At 41.9% G+C, this 24,886-nt stretch overlaps 2 protein-coding genes across 2 annotated transcripts in view; one reads left to right on the top strand and one right to left on the bottom strand.

Annotated features, from left to right (window-relative positions):
* LOC126263655 (uncharacterized) overlaps positions 1-10,609 on the bottom strand; it is a 59,455-nt gene extending 48,846 nt beyond the window's left edge. The window contains exon 1 of the mRNA XM_049960759.1: positions 10,492-10,609. Within this exon, the coding sequence (XP_049816716.1) occupies positions 10,492-10,520 (29 nt within the window). The 5' untranslated portion in view covers positions 10,521-10,609. The remainder of the gene's footprint in view (positions 1-10,491) is intronic.
* LOC126263654 (unconventional myosin-Ie-like) overlaps positions 1-24,886 on the top strand; it is a 390,931-nt gene that overhangs the window by 143,146 nt on the left and 222,899 nt on the right. The gene's annotated exons all lie outside the window — the stretch shown is intronic.

The raw sequence follows: 24,886 nt of genomic DNA, 5'->3' as shown, positions 1-24,886 counted from the left end.
TCAAATCTTCGATTCGGTGCCGCTCGAGACACCAAACACTTCGGCTCCTTTGGTTCAGAAGCACCCACCATACGAATATCAACAAATTGCCCACGACCGAATTCACTTAGCTCTGACATACTACACATGTGCCCTTCGTGGTCAAATACGACGACACAACCTACAGCCTTGACTAGCATTTGCAGTTATGTTCTCGCGAAGTTTCCATATTTTTTGTTCAACTCCTGAATTTTCCTAATCAGTAGAAATGTAAACTTTTTTGTTAAGTCTCATTTAATTCGGCTCAGATTTCATGCGTAGCCGGGTTAAAAAAAACTTTTCATAGGGTTCCACTATTGCTTCAGCTTCTTACACGCGCACTTGTTAAAACACACCTTCCACTTTTCGCCCTCTCATTTAGATGCAGTGCTGCAGTGAGATACGAACTGTTTGAAACACCCTCAAACCATCTCGCATACTTGTCAAGACTGTATACAGTTCGCTGCTATAGTTCTTCAACTGTATAAGTGAGTCAGGTGGTATTGACGACCAAAGTAAAGGCCATGTTCGCCCTTATCCACCTAGGACAATGTTGGCGCGTTACATGTCGTCTTATACCAGCAGCAAAATGTGTCGGTTCCTATCATTTATTTACGTTTCCCAACCAAGAAGCATAGATGATATATGAATGTCAATAGGTGGGAACTTAACCCATTCGCTTACAGTGAGGGGTACACCCGTTACAGCACTGTAGATCAACACGCGAGTTTTCCATAGCTGTTCCGGATTGTCCCTCGGTTATTAACTGATACTTTTTCACTCGTTGGTGTTTCTTTAGACGTTGTCTACAACTCGTAGTTATCGATAGTTATTCTTTGTTGCAACGCCGAAGCCGAAGCAAGATTTCCGATGTGTCACTGAATGTGAAAATTTTCGCCAACAGCTGAACTTTATCGGTGAATTTCACTTTGTAATGTGATCGATTTCGGAGTTGATAATTCCATCTTTAGGTGTTATCAGTTAAAATATGTGTGTCTTATTGCATCTGGTGCCTCTTCATTGCGTGCATTAATTGCTCTACGTAACTAACAGACCTGGTTGAGTGCATTCGATGGCGAGCCTGAGAAAAAGACGCAATCATCAGTTTTGAAAGCGACCGTGCTGTAAACCTAAGTTCAGCTGTAGAAGAAATCTTATCATTCCATGAAACATTTTGGGGGCAATACCTTTTCGGAATACTAAATTATGTACAGAGAGTAATGGCAAGTAGCACAAGTAAAGAGCAGTAACAGAAATGAATTAGCGATAAACTTAATGTTAAAATTGTTGACAAAGAAGGGTTTTAGCTACCTTGGAGGCAAAATAACACATGGCAGGCGAAACAAAGAGGATATAAAAAGCAGAGTGGCACAGCCAAAGACGTCACTCCTGGCCAAAAGAAGTCTACTAATATCAAACATCTGCGTTGATTTGAGGAAAAATTTCTGAGAATCTATGTTTGGGGCATGGCATTGCGTGCAAATGACTCATTGAGTGTGGGAAAACCGGGAAAGAAGAGAATCGTATTTGAGATAAGTTGCTGAAGCAGGATGTTAAAAGAAGATGGGCTCATAAAAGATGTGAGTAGGTTCTCTGCAGAATCGGCGAGGAAAGGAACATGTGGAATATAATGACTAGAAGAAGTGATAGGATGAGGTGACAGTTCTCAGACATCAGGGAATGATTTCCTTGGTGCTAGAGAGAGCTGTAGAGAGAAAAACTGTAAAGGAAGACAAAAATTGAAATACACCCAACAAATAATAGAACACGTGGGGTCCATGAATGTCTTAGAGATGAAGAGAGTTGCACAGGAGAGGATTTCCTGGCGTTCCGCATAAAACCAGTCAGAAATCTAATGACTAGAAAAAGGAATAATGCATTATGTTATCACAGATATTAAATTTGACAACAAACGTAGAATAACGAAAACATTTCGTTGGCCATAGAAAATTACTGTGAAAAACATTCACGGCGCACTATATTTAAGGAATTTAAAAGAATTTTTAGGGATAACGGTTCTTCTTGTGTATACGTGTTCAGTTTGGCTAACTCGTCCTTTCTTCATAGAAGTTTTCTGAGAAAATACGCCGTAGGTGAACCTTTGTCGCATCCTTGTTGCCATTCTAATGATTCATTGAACCCATAGGGAGCACGGGCTACATGAATTCCCGAACACCCTGTAAAAAGCCGCCAAATTATACCCACATTATGGGGACTTCGCATTGCTGTCGTGACAGATATGCTTTACTGACTTTACTTTGAATAAAGCCTTTCGTGATCTTCGGCGACTGACTTTTATGGCCGAAAGCTCCATAGCTGTGGCCCGTAAATTCGTTCTCCGCCTATTAATACAGTGTTTTAAGCTTTTATTATGACGCCATAGCATTTCTCGATTCGTTCTTTTGTCGTCTTGTTGTTGTATAGCGGGCATTCTGTTATAACGATGGATGATTGCTTTTCTCCTATTGTACCACCATTTACACGAGTAGTTTCCTTGCTTTTTGTTATTCTGTTTTAGGCGTTGAGATATTTCAGTAGGGAAAATTATTTCATTATTAAACCTGCAGCGCGAAACACATTCCTCTTCCTATGTAATCTACAGTCGCAAACATTAAAGTTTGACAAGTACACACACAGAGGTAACACTGTGAAGTGCAGAATATTGTACAAATGGTGGCAGGTAACGTAGTCTTACTTGGTATACAGATCCTCAGCTTCCGTGGTAGTTGTTTTATTGCACGTATCTGCTGCCATAAAGTTTCGCGTAATTATCGTCGCTGTTCTAGCTGGTAACGTTGCGTGTGAGGTGACATAACTGGCAGGCGCTTGTACCAGTCTTGCAGCAACAGCAGTGAATCCTACTGTGACGGACAATTGACCCGCAATACTTAGCTAGCTGTGTTTGTATTGATGTAGTCATTACAGTAGGAAGAATGTGTTCTGTGTTAAACGAAGAAAACATTCGTCTGAATTACACGCTTTCGCCTCCCGATTTCATCCACAGAGTATGCACATGAAGTCTAAGGCGATAGTGTACGTCGCCGTGGTTGCGAGGATGTATCGTTGTCGTTCTGACGCTTAAGGTGCTGTTCCTATCTTCAGCACATCGTAGTGTAGTATGGAAATGGTCGCGGCTAGGAATAGCGGAATGTAGGTGTGAATGTGTAGTGAACAGCGACGCAAAGTGATGCCGCGTAGTTGTAGACCATTTAAGATGGAGGAACTCTGCTATCGGATAAAACTATCTGCTGTCCTACCAGAATGGTAATTTTATTGTTAGATATAGTTTCTCGAAATACGAGTTGTCCATGAAGGGCTTGTGGTGTCTAAGTCGTTGTTACCAAAGAAACGGAAATGACGGAAGTACTTCAGTTTCAGTAGCTCCGAAATATGTGGCTCGGTGGCTCATTGACGGAAGACAGATGGAAAGGTCCAACAAGTTCTTTTTCCTCTCACTTGCCGCTTCCACCATTGACAATAATTTGTTAATGTGAAAAATGTCAAATTGCGCCGGGATTCGGACAGTACGCAAAACTTTGGGTCTCCCCTCCCCCTCCCCCCTTATAACTTTGTAGATAAGTTAGTTCAGATGTCGGAGGATGACGAAGCCATACCTACTCGAGTATTGTCTAGTACAGCAATGTGGTCAAACCAAGCTTCAAGTCGATGACGTCTGTATCTCGACACAGAAATACGCTGCTTCAAACATCTATCAATTAAAATCTGTGAGTTAAGTATTGTCATGTGGATTTGATTAAACGACTGTGATGGGTGCGTTGTCAGAGTGCTATGATTACATTATTTCACGATTTAGTAGCAAGTATCTTTCTTCAGCATTGATATTTTGCTGTAAAAAGATTTCTGCTCTTGAGCTGGATGCAGTTCAACCAGACTCACCTTTCTCAGTTATTCGTATATGTGTGCACTGTATTATAGTTCCTGATTTTGAATCTGGTTCATCATACTGGTAATAGTGGAGGCCCTGTGAAATCACAGAAAACGTGTGTCTATAAACTTTTGATTTTGCAGGAACTATTCTAGAGTGAAGGGTGGGACTGACACTTCGTTAATCTTCTTGTAAGGAATTTTTAGTCGTTCGAGTATAAGGGACTATACCTGAAAAGAAATGAACAACTATGTTGCTTGTTTAAGTGGATATGCGTTTCAGGCTGCAACATCAGTACAAGTAATTTATGATGCAGACGTGATTGTATGCTCATTTCAGACAATTTTTTTCAGTTTGCTTCTTATTTGAAATAATGTACTTATATTTAAAAAGTCATCACGAAAAACTGATTTCAGCTCTTGATTTCTTGCGCGGCCCCTCCCGCCGGTGGTTCGAGTCCTCCCTCGGGCATGGGGTCTGTGTTGTTCTTAGCATAAGCAGTGTCTAAGTTTAGGGACAGATGGCCTCAGCAGTTTGGTCCCTAAGGAATTCAGACACATTTTCTTGATTTCTTGAAATGAACATTGCATATTTGACGGCGGTGATGTTTTCGCTAGCATGGGAAGAAATTGCGTATGGTTGCAGCAGCATTTATTTTATTTGGATTTCTTAAACGCTTTTCATTTATGATCTTTCTTCATTTAATGGGGTATATTCTTTTGGTTTTGGCATAAGAAAGCGAGAGATAACTAGTGCCAACCATGTCGACAAGCTAAGCCAGGTAATTTTGTCGACTGTTTGCCATATGTTCGGTACTACATTCTCTAGTTCCGCACTGCAGTATAAAAAATGGTTCAAATGGCTCTGAGCACTATGGGACTCAACTGCTGAGGTCATTAGTCCCCTAGAACTTAGAACTAGTTAAACCTATCTAACCTAAGGACACCACAAACATCCATGCCCGAGGCAGGATTCGAACCTGCGACCGTAGCGGTCTTGCGGTTCCAGACTGCAGCGCCTTTAACCGCACGGCCACTTCGGCCGGCCACTGCAGTATATTGGCATTGTATTCGACATTACGGCCCCAACTGCAGCATCATATGTTGCGCAATGTTCGGATCTGCATTTTCCCAATCATCTATGGTACAACAAACACCGCGCTTTTTCATTGTGAATGGCTACACTCTACACGCGTCATATTCCGAACATCAGAGTAGCGGAGAAAGCTCCATTTTACGTCGGACCATTTTCGGGTGGCAACTGGTTCTTAAACTTTATGTTGCAGAGTCATCTTGTTAAAGAAGTGTCGAAAAATGCCTACGGGAGAGTGCTGGACAAGTATAAAGGTTTTAGAATTATAATGAAATTTTACTCAACTTTAGCTTTAAAAAATGCTCAGGACTTTCCTCCATGTCAAGGCGAAACACGAGAGCCAGGAGTATGTGAATGACTCTTCAATATCATTGTTGGAGTGTCATTATTAATGTCTCGAATTGTACGTATCATTACCATGCCTCGAATTATACAGTGAATACCTGGCAGCGGATAGCTGTTGTTGGATGCCGTTATTGGGTGCTAATATCTTTCTGTTCGTGATGAACACTACACCGTCAGTCCAAAAAGTTTTATGATAGGGTAATAAAAAATAATGAAGAGTTATTATAATGGTTTTAATGCTTTGGGTGTTGCACATAGACTCGCCCCTTCCCCCCTCCCCGCACACACCACCCCCATCCCCACTCCCACCCTCACCGCTACCTCACCAATTAAGTTCAATGTGCAGGACGTACATACAACTATGTTAAACTGTCAGAAAAGTCCTTCTGTGGGATGATGATCAGCTCGTGCAACAAATTGGCTTGAACGTCGGTTATGTCGTCAAAGCGATAACCCTTCATACGAATTTCCGCACTTTGTCGTTTTGTGATAGGTTTGCATTGATAACAACAAATCTCATCATACGTGATGATATTTTCCTGAAAAAATTTGTCTGCGTTTTGTATTTCAATCAAGTCGCGGTAGGCGTCCACATATCGCTTTTGTTCGGGAGTCAAGGCATGCGCGACAAAATTTGCACTCTTTTTTTTTTCACAGAACATTCTGGAGAATGTCTGGAAAACTTGATTTAGAGATGTTCCCCCATTTGCGATTTGTGACACAACAACGTTGACACACTACAGTGGTGCGTCCTCTACTTAACGCTGCCTGCTCACGACTGACTGGTGTAATGCAGTATCTGTTGTCTGCAGTTGTTAGGTCAAGCTGCTGTCATAGCTACTAAGCCGACTCTGATTATACGCCAGGAATAAAATCACTCTCGAACCTTTCTAGGTGGTCAGCGTTTATGCCAAAGATGATTGTGTGATAGGCCTGTGAGCTTTTCCTTGTTAAGCTTTGTAATAATTATGTGGTATACGAGTTGTTTTAGGACTACGCCGATAAAAAACCGTGCGAGGTAACAAGCAGAGCACGTTGTTGTTGTTGTTGTTGTTGTTGTTTAGAAGCGTACCTCTTTTAAACTGTCGTTTGAGTAATGCATATGAGTGTAGCTCTTTGCTCATGGTAAGTAATATTCAGTAACCAATTCGTTGTTGGTTTTTTGTTTGTCACCCGCTAAGGTAACCGTACCACGTATTCATACGTATAAGACCATGGATCCAGCGTTCAGCGTAGCTCACCGACGTTGTGTGTTACGGTGAGCTATGAATAATCAGAGAATATCGTAGTGTCTACGAGAATTTATTTCTTAACTGGAGAGATTCACGGTATACATGTAGTGTATTTGTTGCTCATCATCAGCGCTTGAGCGAAACACAGACTATTACTTCTTTGCATTTTAGTGGTGGAAGTCAGGATTTAAGAACTCGGAATTCTATTGGTTTCACAGAGAAGTGTGACACCTTGTGTTTCTTACAGGGGCTCAAATCACATAATTGTTTGGAGGATGTCGCAGGAGAACAACGTAGATGACCTTCTGAAAGTACGAACATAAAACCACTAGATTTCGTATATCGTATGGTGTTTGTGTAGTGATTTGTCCATCGAAATGCAAATAATGCTGCCTTCTAGATATCTGTTATTCACAAATGAACCATACTTTACACGTGTGGGTTGATTTAGTCGGAGTAGTTACATCTGAGAATACATGTGACATAGCTGTCACATATAACGAACAGGGGTGGAGCGATTGATCCTGTAGGGCCTTTGCTGTTACCTGCACAACAGGAGCGGCTCTGTTTCTGCGTGTCACACTGACGTAACTGCTTGGATGTTGCCCCACAATATTTTGATGTTTATACCCGATTTCAGGTAACATTTAATTTTGGGGAACTCTGGATAGGCCGAGCAGGACCTGTCGCATGGCCAGCGAGTTTAACTATTTATAACACCCCATACTTTTGTTTTACTTTGGTGGAATGTCAAGAAGGTGTTGAACGTTAATTCATCAGCCACAAGTGTTGAGCTGATTGCCCGGATCAGTGCGCATCACCACTGGAAGCATAATGTTGTCATGCTCGATATAGTTGAAAGGTCACCGCAACAAAGGTATTTAGCACGTGGTGAGCTCCAGGGCAGACAGTTTGAACAGATCTCCTAAATTTATTCGAACATGTCTTCAATAAAATGGCTTTTGTGTGCAGTTGTTATACGTTCCCAATCTTACGTACTTCTCTTGCGCATAACTCGATGGTTAAAAAAAAAAGTGCTATCTAACCAAAAATTATGCTTTGTATGTGACCTGTCATGGTTCTATGTGAGGTCCCAGTACAGCCTATGTAATGTTACTTTATAGTTCGATTAGATCGCAGTAGGCCACCATGACGGTGTTCTTATTATAAAGTGAAAGTTATGCCACTTGTTCCAATGGATAATTACTTTCACATTGTCGGTCATTAGCGCAGGTTTCCGTTCATAACACTGACCAAGACTTGTAAGATACAGCCTCCGGAGCTAATGTGAGAGCTGTTGGCAGTCATCCCCTTCTCGTCAGCCTGACACGTTTCTCGTGTCTACCGTAAACATTTTCTGGGGTGATTTCTTCGACAGCAACAGAGTTCCTACCTCACCCTTGTCTGACAAATGTAACATTCAGTCTCGAATGACGTCGTTGTCGACGGTATTCTACAAATCACATCCTCCTTACATTTCACCCATAAATTGAAACATGCTTAACGAAAATTTACCTGAACGTGTAATCGTATCCGTCTTCCAGAATTAAGCCACACAAGGAAATATCGGCAACATGACCACAAATTATAAGGAGAAAAATGCACACCTCCAAGGTATCGGCTCCTACAGTCGATCTCGCGGAAAAATTTGGGCCATACTCTAAAAATACGCAGTTATGAGCTTCTGAAAGCACAGCTTTTAATCATGCGCTCGCACCGGTTGTTTGTCACTCGCTCGGCCCCGCGGCACCCGCTTTATGTCCGAGTGCGAAGTACTGTAGTTTGCTTTGATCATTGTGTCGGAGTGCTCGGTTTCTAATCTGTAGCTGATACCAGAGATCTCTTTGCTTTGAACATTTTAATGGCGCAATTCACAAAAGCTGATTAAGTGAATGAAACGAGTATCATTAAATAAGTAGCGTAGCGCTATTTGCTTATAAACATCGCTGTTATGCGCTCTTTTCTTTGGATTGTAAAGATGACTGTTAAAGTGAAGTACAGTTGGAGGAGTTGGGCTGTTCTGTAGTGTGTTGTGCAAGATTATCTTGTAAACCGAAGTCGTTAACTTGATTTCAAAATAATTCTTCAGTTTCTTAGGTGCGTCAATTTGATTTTGAGACATCTTGAACATTGTTAAAATCATATTGGACATATATGTGTGTAAAGTTGATATCGTACTCTTTTCTGTAAAATATTGAGTACTCGTCGAACAAGATTTCGAAACAGAATCGGCAGACGTGGCTGCGTCCTCCCTTCCCTCGCCATCAACAGCCCGCAAGTAGGAGGGCTGTGGTGTCACTCCGCTGCACAGTACTTCGCGTTCGATATCAGGCGGCGGAGTGAGCGACAAACTGGCGCGCGCGAATATTTAAAAGGTTATAACTGCGTGTTATCATGATTATGGCCCAAATTTACGCCCGGGATCGCTTGCTGGAGCCGATATCTTATAAGTGCGTATTTTTCCTCTTGAAAATAAGAGCTCTAATAGGTGATGTTTCTTCATTAGTAATACGATGTTCGGAAATATTCGACAATGAACTTTTTGAAGAGGCTTTCGACAACCTGTCTAATCCAGTCAGTTCTACTTCAGATAAAAATTTCTCAGGTACTGACCCACGTCATTATTAAGTTAGTGTTATCTTAACGAAAAAGTTAACATGGCATCATAACATGTTGGCAAATATTTATGATACTCAGTTTGAGAACTTTTGGGCAAGCACTCATTACGAAGTTGAAATCACTGTTTAAAAACATGCGTATTAATGACATTCGTCTCTGCTACCGTTCAATAAATTACTTCCGTCAGTAGTGGGGAACGCTGAGCAGATAGTTGTCGGTATAATACACTCCCATAAGAAAGTTTAAAAACGAACTAAAAGTTACATAGACTAGACAGGCACGGTGGAAACCACTGACCGATTAAAAAAAGAAGTTATTATATTTCTCAGCCTCTGTTGATGCAGGTGATATCATGACCGGTTTCAATTTCTTAGTAAATCTTCATAAGATGACCAGTTTAAAAAGAAGGAAAAAAGTGGGAAGCAAAATACTAGGAAACTAAATTACAAATAAAACTGAGTTCTGTACACAACCGTAAGCACTGGAATACAGTACGTAGTGACTCGACTTGTCAGCTGAACAGGCCAGGACAGGTGCCTAAAGTGTGAACATACATTTGGGATTCAGTAGTTACGAACCGCATACTGTTATGTAATTAACCGCAGTTTCCAGTTCCAGCAATCTGAGCACAGATGTGTAACGTCGTCAGATGCCTGTCGTTGTGTTTATAACTTAGTTTCATTTGTAATTTAGTTTTCTGTTATTTTAATTTTATTTTTAAACATGTTATTTGATGATAACCGCGTCGAACCTGGCCATGATATTTTTTTCGTCCTGAGACAGAGAAATACAATAAAAGAACTTTAGTCTAAAAGTGTTTCTGGGATAACTCCTTATGTTCCACTGACAACTTTTTACCCTAGAAACTTGTAGCGTGTTGTAAAAAGAGTACCATAGAATCTCTATATATTTTTGCTAGGTGGATACGCGGGTTTTGCCTCAACGTAATATGAATCTTTTATTGATGTAGTCATTGCGTGATAGAAGTGTTAGCTTTTCATCCTAAGAAACTATTGAAACTTCCACTATATTGTAATGAGGCACCGAATCATTGGTTGCTGCCTGACCGAAGAATCTTCAAGCGCTGCTAGATGTGTGCATCTTACAAGTGCTGACGGTGTTGGTTACCGGCCCGTTTGGTAACCCACCCCTTTCCGCTTTCTAATGACACTGAGCAGTGACGCACAAGTCCAAAGTCTTCCAGAGGAGCGTTACAAAAATGTAGTAAATTCCTGATATATCCCGAAAAAGTGTGGTGAGCAACTGTAGGTGTGTGCGCGTGCGTCTCGTCGTGTTTACCTGTGTACGCGGCAACAGCTGATGGACATGATGGGCGCGGTAGCGGAGGAGCTGGCCGTGTTTGCGTGGGTGAGCGCGCCGCTTTGCGTTGTGCGAGGTCGCGTGCCCGACTGACGGCGCAGCCCTCAGGACCAGCTGGTTCGGCCGCCGACCGTCACTCCCCCCTACCACACCCCACCCCCACCTCCGCTCCCACCGCCTCCCCACCACTGCCGCACTCCATTTCTTTAGCTGCTCGCAATGTTTCACTTAACTGCCCGCTCCGTGGTTGGGGTGCGAGACACATCACGGGAAAGGTTGGCCTTCACTGTCGTCTCTACCCTACCACGGCGTTATCACCAGACACAAGTCAGACGCATAGCTGCCTATCGCTTCAGTTTTAAAATCAGTCGAAGTAGTTTCCCGTGCAGCTTGGTTTTCGCAGCATAACTGTCCCTTCCTTGGAGGTACAGTACGGTAGACAACACAGAACAATGCTTGCGGGAGTGAGCCGGGGACTAGGGAAACAGGCCTTCCCTTCTCAAATGGGCTCAAATGGCTCTAAGCACTATAGGACTTAACATCTGAGGTCATCAGCCCCCTAGAACTTCGAACTACTTAAACCTAACTAACCTAAGGACATCATACACATCCATGCCCGAGGCAGGATTCGAACCTGCGACCGAAGCAGCAGCGCGGTTCCGGACTGAAGCGCCTAGAACCGCTCGGCCACAGCGCCCGGCCTTCCCTTCTCATCTTTCCGCCCCACGACTGCTCACGGTCTGCGTTGTTGTCGTTATTGTATTTTTTTCATATTTACAATCATATTGTTATCTACAGCATACAAAATATACTATCGCTTGCACATGACGACATACATCCAGGGCCGTACCGACGTGGTGGCGAGAAAGGCCCCCGCCAAGGGCGCAGCCACGTAGGGCCGCAAACACTGACCGAAAAAAAGAGAGAAAGAGACACAGTTTAACAACTGAAGAATGGAAATGTCAGACGTTCTAAATGTCAAATCTCAGATTTGTTAGTAGAATCAAAAAACAGTGTGCCCTGTATCTCCGAATCCAAGACGTATTTAACCGAAATTTCTTGTCCAGGTGTTAGAGGGTCGTGTTGCATTTGCGGCATATGATTTGCAGTTTTTCTTTTCTTTATCGAATAGAACCTCGAGCTCCCGGTACACCGTAACTCTACTCTCTGCCATGACGACCTCTTTAACCTTGAACGTACGCTTATACTTTGAGCATTGTTGTCTGATGACGGGAAGTGTTTACTGCGGCAATTTTTTATCAGCTATTGTTTGGCTTTAGAGATCCCACTTCTAAACTGCGTAGTAAAGTGTGTGATGGATTGTAATGAGGAACAACGGGTTTCAACATCGAATTTATCACCAGGATCAGGCGTTACTGTGAAGCAAATTTCAGAGACATGGCCGTTCGAGATGCAGATACAACAAACAATTTTACGGCTTTGAGGAAGTATGGAGTCACGGAAGCCAGTGTTCGGAGGTAGCAAAAAGGATAAACAACGTCCGAAAAATGCGAAGTGGACTAGGAAAGTTTTCAGTGGCGCACAGAGCGGACGTTTCGAAAATATTGACAGGGAAGTAGTGACGTTTGTGCGCGAGAAAAACAAAGTATAACATAATGGAGGATGTCATACTAAATAAAGCACGTAAAATTAGCACAGGAATGTGGTGTTCAATTTAAAGCTAGCTCTGCGTGGTGAATTAGGGTGACGCTCAGCTTCTTCCAGCATCGTATGTGGAGAAGTTGGTCGAGTAGCAGCGACACGTAATAAGACTGTGAAAGGAACATGCTTACCTCGTAAGGCAAATCGGAAACGTTGAAGAGACACCTATTTACTTCGATATGCCATCCTGTATATCTGAAGAGAAAGGCGCCAAACGTGTACTGGTCCGCACTGCGGGCAGTGAGAAATCGCGAATCATCGAGAAGTTGTGTTTACCAATGGAGGAAAGACGCGATCCTATATCATCATCCACTGTAAAACAATGCCAAAAAGCAGCTGCCGCCTGGCGTCATATTTCGTTGCAACGAAAAAGTCTGGATGACCAATGAGTTGGTTATAGATGGGCTGTTTACTGTCTGGAGCAGAAGTTCAGATACTCTTCTGAAGAATGGCAGGATGTTGAGCCTTGATGATTTTAAAGGGCTTCTGACAGCAGCAAGGAAGGCAGAATCTTGAAATGAAACACAGATCTTGCCGCCATTCCAGGAGGCATGACGTCGCAGCTACAAGTTCAGATGTAGTGGTGAGTTAGCCATTTAAAGACATCTGAAACAGGGTACAGCCATAGGTTACTTCAAGGTTGTCGAGCCCTGACCCCTAATGGGAAGTTAATGAAGCCTTCAGTATATCTGATTGTGGTGATGATGATGATCGGTTTGTGGGGCGCTCAACTGCGCCTGTGCAAAGTCCCAATTTTTACGCAGTCCAGTTTGTTTACACAATCCAATCTGACGACTGTCACGAATGATGATGATGATAACCCAAACACCCAGTCCCCAGGCAGAGAAGATCCCCAATCCGGCTGGGAATCGAACCCAGGACCCCGTGATCCATGGCAGCAACGCTAGACACTAGACCGCGAGCTGCGGACATATCTGATTGTGGAAGGGATCCAGACTGCTTGGACATGCACATCCAGTGCATCAGTTGTATTGCCTTTAAGAAGTGCTTTGTAAGAAATGCATTAGATGGGAATGAAGACGATGTGCTGTGGGGGAAAAAGCAAGATAATCATGGCAGTGGCAGTGACACTGCAGATTCTTCGGAACATTCCAGTGAGGAGGTCTAAGTGGCATCTGTATCTGACCAAAGGAGGTCTTTATCTGATTTTATTTTCTGCGTACCGGTACTTTTATCGTTTCCTTCAGTTACCTGTAATAAGATATCCGTTTGCAAAATAAACTAGTATGTGTATACTTGTTTTTCGGCAACTCTTTGTTGCACAGTGGTGAGTCGTCTTGCAATCGGTCTCTCTTTTTTTACGTAATTTATTTGTATCCAAAGAAAAAAAAACTGGGCAGCTATTCTGATACCAGCCAATTATATTGCTCACTTCGTCACTGCAAAAAAGAGAGAAATTAGAAAATAGATAATTTATTAAAAACATTCTAAGTTTCATGCTTGGCAGCTGACAGGTTCTAAACGTCAAAAAGAAAATTTTCGTTTTAGTTGCTGTTAATTCTGAGGCACCACATTTTATATGTTGTTCTGCAAATACAAAAATACTGCGGTGGTTCTATAACTAGTAGAACTGTAAACAACAAAAATTGTTCCTCATGTCTATTAAATTTTTTGCTAGAGAATAATAAATTCATATTCAATTAAAAAAGCAGAACTGACTTCTGCCTCCTACACAATTCTTGGGGATCAGATGCTGCAAAGTTCACTTAAAATTCCGTCTGCTGTTGCAAAAGAAATGCTAACATCGTGAACAGGTCTTCCTGTACACGCCTGTGTTGGAGACAGTGTTCCAACAGCGTCATTAAAGTCAAAGAAGTCAGTTATACGCATTGGAATCACATGGGATGGGTTCATAGCTTTATGTGAGCCTACAATTTTGTGTAAATCTTGCGGAATAAAGATCTTTACCTTTTTTCGTTCTCTGAAATTGCAGGATCTCCGTAACGTATCAGATACCTGTGCCCACTCACCAATAATTTTTGTGTTATCCCTTCAAACCGTCCCAGGCTGAAAGAAGATCTTGACGCACTGCTTGCTACAAAGACCATGCACAATCTAGTATTGAATGTTTGAAATATTTTCTCGATTATTCGGCACTTTGAACATGTCGACGGCTACGCAACAGAATATGAAAACACAGTAACGCTGAAACGCGTTTTGAGGACAAATGGCATTTAGAACTTTTGCATTTCCACTCTTCAATTAACAGAGACGTACGTGAGTTACCTTCGCCTCTTGTTTCCCTCTCGTGCCTATTGAGACGAAAGCCCTTCCTTTAGCCCACAACTTTATAAGTGCACGCTATTATTACGACGTCTTTTCTACGGTGTCATTTGGTGCAAGTAGCATTATAAAGAAACGACTACAGTACCAGCGAACAGACGTCTATCGACAGCATGGTGTATATAGAAACAGTGCGCTTGGTTCACTCAGCTACCGCCTACACAATTCACTCAGGTTCAACAATAGAGTTCTTGCTGCTGCTTCGCTACGGTATTGTATGATTTCTGAGGTCGGCGAGCGCGTGCTGAAGCAAATATACTATTTGACTGAAGGCTTCTAGTTTTTTGCGATTTCTGCAGACTCAGTACTGGAGCGAGACGCCAATGTGGAGGAATCAAGCTAAAAAAAGTGGAGGGATAGATTTTCTTCCTCCCCCCCCCCCACCCCATCGGTGTTCGTGTTCCCAAGTCTCCTTTGAAACAATCTGCTATGCTTTGGGAGGAAAAAAGCAGCAGCATGCTGTGGCTGATAAATAATAGTGCGTGAGTTGTTATTCGTTGTGCCTACAGACAGTTACATTCTGTTTACTTGAGATGAATCATCGTGTAAAGAACGTAAAAGAAACATTTTCTCAATCTTCTTTCTTTTATTTCAAATTAATAATTTATGAACTCTTATAATTTCTAAGGAGCAAATAAAATGTTCCTCATTATAGATCGTAGTAATACCAATGTACAGCAACTATCATAATCAATAAGATAGTTTTCATTTTCCTTTTTTTTTAGACAGTTTACACAATTTGTAATATATTTACAACACTGGAAAGGGGGGGGGGGTGGTAGGCAGCTTTACAGTTCTGTCAGGAGCGCGATATCGCTTCGGTACGGCTCGGGGCGTCAGACGAATCCTGTACTAATATTTTTATATGTGTATTATCTTTTCTTTCGGACATGTCCAGCATCTCGACGTGGCATGGACTCAACAAGTCGTTGGAAGTACTGCAGCAGTATTCCGTTGCAGGATTTTGTGCACGATTTGACACCTCGATTATTTCCCATAAATGTATGGGGAGGGGGGGTGCAAATACTTCAAATTGTAGACCGGTGACATGACATCGTTGTTTGGGAAGATGAAGTCCGTGAATTACTGCAAGTGGTCTCGAAGTAGCCGAACGTAACCATTACTAGTCAGTCATCGGTTCAGTTGGACCAGAGAACCCAGTCCATTCGATGTAAACTCAACCAATACGGTTATGGAGCCACCACCAGTTTGCGCAGTACCTTATTGACAAATTTGGTCCATGGCTTCATGGGATCTGGGCCACGCTAGAACCCTACCATCAGCTGTTACCAACTGAAATCGGGACTCATCTGAACAGGCAGCGGCTTGTCAGTCGTCTAGGGTCCAACCGGTATGGTGACCAGCCCATGAGGGATGGTACAGGCGATGTTGGGCTGTTAGCAAAGGCACTCGCGTCGGTCGTCTGCTGTCATACCCCATTAAAGCCAAATTCCACCGCACTTCCCTAATGGATTCGATCATCGTCCATCCCACATTCATTTTTGCGCTTGTTTCATGTAGTGCTGTTTGTCTGTCAGCACTTACAGCCGTACGCAAACGCCGCTGCTCTGGACCGTTAAGTGAAGCCCATCGGCCACTGCGTTGTCCGCAGTGAGAGGTAATACCTGAAATTTGGTGTCCTCGGCACACTCGTGGATCTGGGAATTTTGAATTCCCTTACCATCTCCAAAATGGAATGGGCCATGCGTCTAGCTCCACCATACCGCGTTCAGAGTCTGGTAGTTCCCGTCGTACGGCCATAATCACGCCTGAAACTATTTAATATGAATCACGTGAGTAGATATGGCATATTTCCGTCAAGGCAATGCCCTTTTCTGCGTTGTGTACGCGATACTATCGCCATTTGTATATGTGCATATCACTATCCTATGACTTTATTACCTCAGTGTATGTAGTGTACGACAAGTTGAGAATTTGGGTCGGACATGAAGCTTGCTCGGGTAGCCGAAGCGATTAAGGCGAACGCTCGCGTAAAGCGGGAAATCCGAGTTCGAGACCAGATCCGGCATAAATTTTATGTTGTCGACATTGAATTTATTTCAATGCCCGATTGCGGCTAATGTCGGAATTTCAATATCGTCAAACCCTGTACTTGTCGGTGGAGCGAACCTGACACAATTGATCCAAGTTCCATTCAAAGTGTCCCTAGCCCGCCTTCTCAGCGAACCATGGTGTTGGGAGATGTTTACTATTGCTCATAATGGACGTCTAGACGTCCAGTTGATCATGTTGAGGCGACTGCGAGCTGCTTTGGTAGACACAGCCCTCCCGGTATCCTGCAAACAGGCAGGGTTCAATTCTTTTGTTTTCCACTCAGGGTGCGTACGCATAATTTGTAGTTACCGGTCATCAGCTGATGAATTGGACCGCGTACGACCATCACGAGGCAGATATTCCATGTGTTGTGTCCCACGGTAGGGATCCTGAATGTTAGGATGACATCGATGTGGTGTACGAAGTTCGGCGGGCAACATACGGTGCTGATAAGCTCTCTTGACTAATGTAATACTGTGCACACAGTCTAAGCCTGAATTGACCTTACGAGGCATGTCGACAAACTGCATTGCCCAGTTCACGATTGGAGACACAGCGAGCTCTAGTGAACTCCTCAGAGAACACATGTTTACCTTTATCTCCATTACCCAGGTAGGTATTAAACTGTTGAGAAAGACGTTGCCAAATTGTAGTATACCAGTTAGGTTCCTTTCGGAGTATGCCGATGCAATAGCTCCACACTGAACAATTATATACAACCGCTCGCTCGACGAATGACCCATACCCAAACACAGGAAAGTTGCACATGTCATACCAATATTCAAAAAAGGCAATAGGAGTAATCCACTAAATTACAGGCCCATATCATTAACGTCGATATGCAGTTGGATTTTGGAACATATATTGTGTTCGAACATTATGAATTACCTCGAAGAGAACGGTCTGTTGACACATAGTCAACACATAGTCAACACGGATATAGAAAACATCTTTGTTATAAAACATAACTAGCTCTTTACTCACATGAAGTGTTGAGTGCTATCGACAAGGGATTTCAAATTGATTCCGTATTTCTGGATTTCCGGAAGGCTTTTGACTGTGTACCTCACAAGCTGCATGTAATCAAATAGCGCGCCTGCGGAATATCGTCTCAGTTATGCGACTGGATTCGTGATTTCTTTTCCGAGAGGTCATAGTTCATAGAAACTGGTGGAAGGCCACCGAGTAAAAGAGAAATGATTTATGACCTGTTCTAACCTACCTGTGCTGTTCCTTATCTGTATAAACGATTTAGGAGACAATACGAGCAGCCGTCTTAGGTTGTTTGCAGATGATGCTGTCGTTTGTCTAGTAAAGTCATCAGAAGATCAAAACCAATTGCAGAACGATTTAAATATGTGTGAGTACGAATATTGGCAATTGACCATAAATAATGAAAAGTTTGAGGTCATCCGCATGAGTGTTAAAAGGAATCCGTTAAACGTAGGGTACACAATAAATCGGTCAAATCTAAAGGCCGTAAGTTCAACTAAATGCAGAGGAATTACAATTACGAACAACTTAAGTTGGAAAGAACAAGTAGAAAATGTTACGGGGAAGGCGAACCAAATACTGCGTTTTATTGGCAAAACACTTATAAATGCAACAGATCTACTTAAAAGAGTGCCTACACTACGCCTGTCTGTGCTCTTTTGGAGTAGTGCTGCGCGGTGTTGTGAAATCCTTACCAGACAGGATTAACGGAGTACATCGAGGAAGTTCAAAGAAGGGCAGCACGTTTTGTATTATCGAGAAATACGGGAGGGAGTGTCAGGGACATGATACAGGATTTGGAGTGGAAATCACTAAAATAAAGGTGTTTTTCATTGCGGCGAGATCTTTTCACGAAATTTCAATCACTGACTTTCACCTCCGATTGTGAAAATATTTTGTTGGCGCCGACCTACATAGGGAGAAACGATTGTCATAATAATGTAAGGGAAATCAGAGCTCGCTCGGAAAGAAATAGGTGTTTATTTTTTCCGCGCGCGGTTCGAGTGTAGAATAATAGAGAATTAGTGTGAAGGTGTTTCGATAAACCCTCTGCCAGGCACTGAAGTGTGGTTTGCAGAGTAACCTTGTGGATGTAGAATAATTATGTAAGTCTTGAGGATGGTGCTAAACTTTTATTGAGCTCTTAAGATTACCCGCAACTTGGATGCATTTCAAAGTAGTTTTTTCCTTGAAGGTACAATATCAGTTTATTGACAAACAGGCCTATCTGAAACATACAGCAGATATTCCATTTCCCCCACGTGGCAGAAAACTGGAATCATAGTCTTATTTGAGCCATTCTAATTAAATTTACCGCATGTTCTTTGATCGACTTGCGGCGAATTCTACGATAGTTCTGTTGAGAGCTCAGTCAGCTTGTACCTACTACCTTGAGTCTCAAGACACCACACAAATTATTACAATAATGATGGGTGTGTGTTGTACTGTCCTTAACGTCGACTAGGTCTTCAGTTGTACATTCTATCCTTTTCGCAACAGATAAGATAATGTCCGTTTGTTTCACACCTGTTATCTTTGCAGCCCCACTAGGTTACTTGTATATGTTTGAATGTGTACGCTGTTGTTCTTCCTCAGTTGAATGTTTTATATAGACGGCACATGAAATTCGTGGTCATCCTGTATCTTCCTCGCAGAGATAAGACATTCTTAAAACTTAATAAGTAGTGGAATAGCTCTTACGTTTCCTTCATGTGGCAGATTGTGATGGCGTGGTTACACTCAGGAAACTGAACGTCTCATCTGCAGCTTCCTCACACTCCGGTGTTACACGGCGATTAATGCTAGCTGGTGCCGTCCCAGACCTGATGGTATAGCGTGGTCTTACATCTTGGTACCATTATAGTCGCTTCATACAGCGCCTACTCCATTCACTTTGTATGAGAAAATGCTTACTCTGTGACTGCGAAACACAGTTCCGTTGTACTTGAAACAGCAAGATGGTCTCGTCTAGTTGAACCTTTCATATTTCTCATGATAGCATTTGCACTATTTTTCCCTTTCAGTTACTGGTATTGCACTGTGCGGCAGAGAACTGTCCAGCTTCACTGCTTGCTGTTTTGGTGTTTGCATAGCTCTTCGTCATTCTGTATATAGGCGTTTCCTGCCCTCCCCCCTCCCTTTTTTGCTCAGCAAGTGGAAGGTCGACACAAGGGTCTTACTGGGTTTGGGCTTCAGATAATTAGCCTCATAATAAAGGTAGCGGCTTGGGAGGCACAAGTGACAATTTCTTTTTCCCTGTCATTGTAAAAACTGAATTGTTAATTTTACTTGACAGAGCCAATGGCCCTCTCCTCATACAAGGCTCTCCTGGTTTAACTAAATCACTTGAGGCGAATACACGGCATAATTCTAATCCTTATTAACTGAGATGTCGACAGAATTGTAACGCAAACACGATTTCCTTTTTGGAATAAGAGAAGCTGTTTTCCACTTACTATCATTTTTCAGGTCGTAGAAAGGAAGAGCACAGTCCCTCAATTAGGAGTATGCGTAGTAATGCACTACATTGTTCAAACAACATTCAGTTTTATGGAAGATTTACTGTCGCGTCTCTTACGCAGAACAATGACATTCGAGTGTTTGCTCCTTTTGTGTTCCCTTTCGTTTTCCCCTTTTTTCACAATTTTTGGTATATGAAACTCGATACATTGTCATGTGTGATAAATGGATCCAGGCTAAAGCTATTTAGCCAGATGTTCCTTAATGTCGACTGAGAGTTACATACGACTGGCATCATGTGAGATCCATGATTTAGTCCCAAGGTAGGTGAAAAAAGAGAAGAAATAGTGCAATTAAAAGTAATAAGCCAAAGCAAAGCTGTTACTGTTGCTTCAATTTGAAGGAGGTCAAATAGTTTCTGAAATTTGATGTACTGAATTATGCCCTCCTAAGCTTTTCGAAAGGATCCGGAAAAAAGCGGCGTAAAATCTCGTTCAACGACGGCAACGCATCTGTTTTACAGGCTGTCAAACAGAAACGTACTATGAGAAATATCTAATCAGTACACTTCTGTGTTCATCGAAACAGCTCGGATCCTTTCACCGAACGAGGTGGCGCAGTAGTTAACGCACTGGACTCGCATTCGGGAGGACGACGGTTCAAACCCGCTTCCGGCCATTCTGATATAGGTTTTCCGCAATTACCCTAAATTGCTTCAGGCAAATGCCAGGATCGTGCATTTGAAAGGGCATGGCCAATTTCCTTCCCCAGCCTTCCCTAATCCGAGCTCGTTCTCCGTCTATAATGACCTCTTTGTCGACGGGACGTTAAACATTAATCCCCTCCTCCTCAGATCCTTTCAGGTGCCTTTAAAACTGTCTGTCACCACTGTTTCGAATTTTCTTAAGCGGCGATTGCTGCTGATCAAGCGTGTCGGAACAATTTTTCCAAGGAGGAATGCTGTGAAATCTTCAGCAAAGTGGGTTGAAGGGTGAAACAGTAAATATGATTTAAGAGAAGAGATTTGAGAATAGGAATTGGGGAAAGCTAGAAATTTGCATTTCTTTCTCTACATTCTCAAAATGATTCGACTGTCAGAACACTAAGCACCCTGTCTTTGAACACCCTCTGGAAACTTAATAGTGGAGTTTGGTTCCATAGTGCTTGAACGTTTATATTAGGTCGTATTGTACCGACTTCAAGCTCATTTTGGGTGCACGGATTCCATTTACACAAGTTGCTTGTGTGAAATCTACTGTTTCAAGCCAAGCAAGAATGTCTCCGTAATATGAACTTGAAGTGTAACTCCTTTTAAGACTTTTATCCATTGTGGATGTGGAGCACTGCGACTGTGGTGTGATTTAAAGGCGACTGGTTGCAGTAATTTCTGAAAACCTGTAACTCCTTTTGTTAGCAGGTAACTTCCGTCAAAAATTTTTCAATTTCGTAGAATTCCACGACATCGTATCTCCCGTCGCCTTATCGTTGTGGCAGTTTGACTGCGCTACATTCACGACGTTATGCATGTGAGATGGCCGGTCTGTTCCGCCTTTGGCGAGCCTCATAATGAATTAGTGGATTTTTTTTAATGCTCTGCTGCCCACGGCTTTCTACTCAGAATAATTCCGCCGCATGTAAGAGACCGAAAGCAGACAGACAGACAGACAGACAGACAGAGAGAGAGAGAGAGAGAGAGAGAGAGAGAGAGAGAAGCAAATTTGTATCAAAACTAACAGAATGTTGGTAGTGTTTTATTCAGAGATGCTAGACTTGCAGCGAAATTACAAGCTTAAAAACAAAAAACATTGCTCGTATATACAAGTATCTGCATACATACAGTCTTAGTGTTACAAGGAGAAACCGTATGGTGGGAACCACCTCGGCATTTGCCAGAAATAATTTGCTATGACCGAATTTAAATTCGAGCATGCATCCATACAATGCTAAGCTATTTAAAATAGCGAAAAACTCATTCGTTTTGTCCCTAATGTACAGTAATGTTTTCTCTATAAATTCTTGCAAAAGAACTATTCAATAACGAGAAAGCTGAAGCTACATTGTTCATTTGTTTATGGTCGATTACTACACACATAATTTCATAGTGTAAAACTATGCACACTATCACCTGACATTGGGACCTTGACGATTATGAGTGGTTTTCATTTTGTGTACCGAACTTCCAGTTTGTCAGCGACCGTTACAACCTAAAATTAAAGCAATAACAGCCCTCAGTCGCAAAAATGAAGTTTTTTTGACCTAGGTTTCGATCGCTTCTAAGAGTGCCTTCATCAGAAATAAAACATTTAAACTGGCATGTCACGTATAAAATAAATGTCAAGTTATAATAAAGCTTCACTCACATATCTTTAAAATAGAAAACATAGAAGGCGAGCCACTATGGCCTGCTCACACATGCCGAGCTGCGGTAGTCTCATTGTCTGATGCTACCGCAGCTCGACATATGTGAGCAGCCCATAGTGTCTTACCTTCTACGTTTTCTATTTTAAAATTAAGTGACTGAAGCTTTATAACTTGATATTTATTTTATATGTGACATGCCAGTTTAAATGTTTTATTTCTCATGAAGGCACTCTTAGAACTGGCCGAAACGTAAGTCAAAAAGACTTTATTTTTGCGACCGAGGGCTGTTATTGCTTTAATTTTCATTGGTCTGTATTCTCTGGTAAGTTCATAAAGTCAAACTCATTCGTGAACGCAGAGCGCTCTCATTTATACATAACGTCAGACACTCCAGAACGTGCTTCTATTAAATAAATAAGAAAGACACAGGTTCATTTAGAAAACATGAAGATTAATATTCATAAAACATAAATTACAACGTAGGTTTTATGGCGTAAGAACTACCAAATACGGTGTTCAATTGCAAAAGCGACTTAGTCAATATGACGTTTCTAAAGTTTTGCTTGTGGCGTAGTCAGCGAGCTTGCGTATCTTGACCACGTTCCTCTTCACTTTGCGAAAGTCTACCGTTTCTGATTCTGCCTTTTACGCGTGAGTTAAGTCCACAAAATGAAATTTCACATTGTCACGTCCACGTACGCTTTCACGTCCCAAGTGAGGATGGCAATTTATTGCACGATTTTCTTCTTTTGCAGAAAACGACGTTTTGAGATATCTGATTATTAATTCTAGATAAATGTAAGTTCTGTCTGGACCTTGTTTCAAAGTCATACAGTAAGAATCAAGGTTATTTTTGATTTGTGTAACTGATTAGTAAACATACTCATATGGCGTAGTTAACGTCCCTAATATTGTGAGCAGATTTGTACATGAGTAGTCATGTATTTCTCTTACTACGAGGACTATTCATAGATTAATCCCGGTTGGCTATTACAAATATAAAAAAAAAAAAAAAATCTTGTTGCTTCAAAGCGCTTCTCTTAGCTGAAAAAGTAGACTGAAAGCCACGTTTGTAAATCAGCTCTCTCTTTCGTTCGTCAGTATGTAAGCAGGAAGCGATCTAAATGACGTTGTTATTGTGTGTCCCGCCGGTTGCGAGGTACATTCTGTCACTCGCTTCCTGTAGCAGTGCCGCGAAGATTCATCGTCGATTGTGTCGTGCGTATGAGGAAGAGGTTATGAATAATTGTTTTATGAGAGCAGGAAATTCAAAGCTGGTCGCACAGATGTGCATGATGTAAGTGGTCGAGAAAGGCAGTCAAATGTGATACATGAATTTTTGGAACATGTCGAAGAAAATGTATATACGAGACGTGGATTCACATTTACCGAATTTTCTGAAAACGTGTCTCAGATTTCAAGGACAACACTGTCACTGAGATGTTAGCTAACCGTAACTGAATGGTGTGTACCAAAATGTCTAACTGATGTTCACAGACGTCGTAATAAAACTGATTATAGTGATATAGATGTACTAAACGATCTTGGGTCATAAGAAGTGTACGATATCGCACCGAAGACATAAAAACCAAAAATTCACTACTGCATATCTGTGCAAAAATGTTTAAATGTCCACATTTATAAATACTTAATGTAATTACAACCATGACTATGGACTTCCCAAAAATGATAGACGATTAATTGTATTTTAATTATGAAATGTATGCTCCAAAGATTGTTTTGCATAAATAGATCGATAAATGTTAGTAATTTATTTCTTACATGTTGTTAGAGGTAAATCTTTGTTGTTCTGGGCAGTTGGTTGTATAAGTTTGAAAAAAATAATTGTAGTAAGGACTATGTGACCAACCTGCTGACGTTATCGGTCCCTAGGCTTACACACTACTTAAACTAACTTCCGCTAAAGACAACACACACACACACACACACACACACACACACACACACACACACACGAGAGAAGACTCGAACCTCCGACGGGAAGAGCTGCGCGAACCGTGACAATGCGCCCTAGACCGCACGGTCCGAGTTTGAAGTGCGAAGATGGAGAACGAGTTATGTGTGTTCCATTGATTTGTGTTGTGAAGTGAAATGACTGGAAATATATTTGTAATTCTGCAGAATTCATGTTACGTATATTATTGAAACATTAACCCGATGATCCTCTAGACTATTATGGAAAGATAAACCGCAGAAAGGAAACGCACAACGGCCCATCAGTATACAACAAAGAAGAGCAACAAAAAAGATGAGTATTTTTATTATTAACAGAACTGGTTATTTAAATTCGATTGTCTCTGTCCCTCGCTGCAGTGTCACTATCTTAGCGTGGCAAGTGTTGTGAAAATGCGATCGGCCGCCCAAGCTACTAACTTACTCCGACTTTGGGCAACAAGAGGATGGAGTTCGGTCAGAACCTGAAAGAATGGATTCGACCTTGACATTTCTCGAACTGATGGTCACAGAAAGAATGGGTTCGACCATTTAACAGTCCTTGTTCTTTACCATGAATAGGGAA

This window comes from Schistocerca nitens, chromosome 6, assembly GCF_023898315.1.
Source record: "Schistocerca nitens isolate TAMUIC-IGC-003100 chromosome 6, iqSchNite1.1, whole genome shotgun sequence".
NCBI lineage: Eukaryota > Metazoa > Arthropoda > Insecta > Orthoptera > Acrididae > Schistocerca > Schistocerca nitens.
Note: the sequence above shows the minus strand (reverse complement) of the source record. Positions and strands in the feature narration are given on the sequence as shown.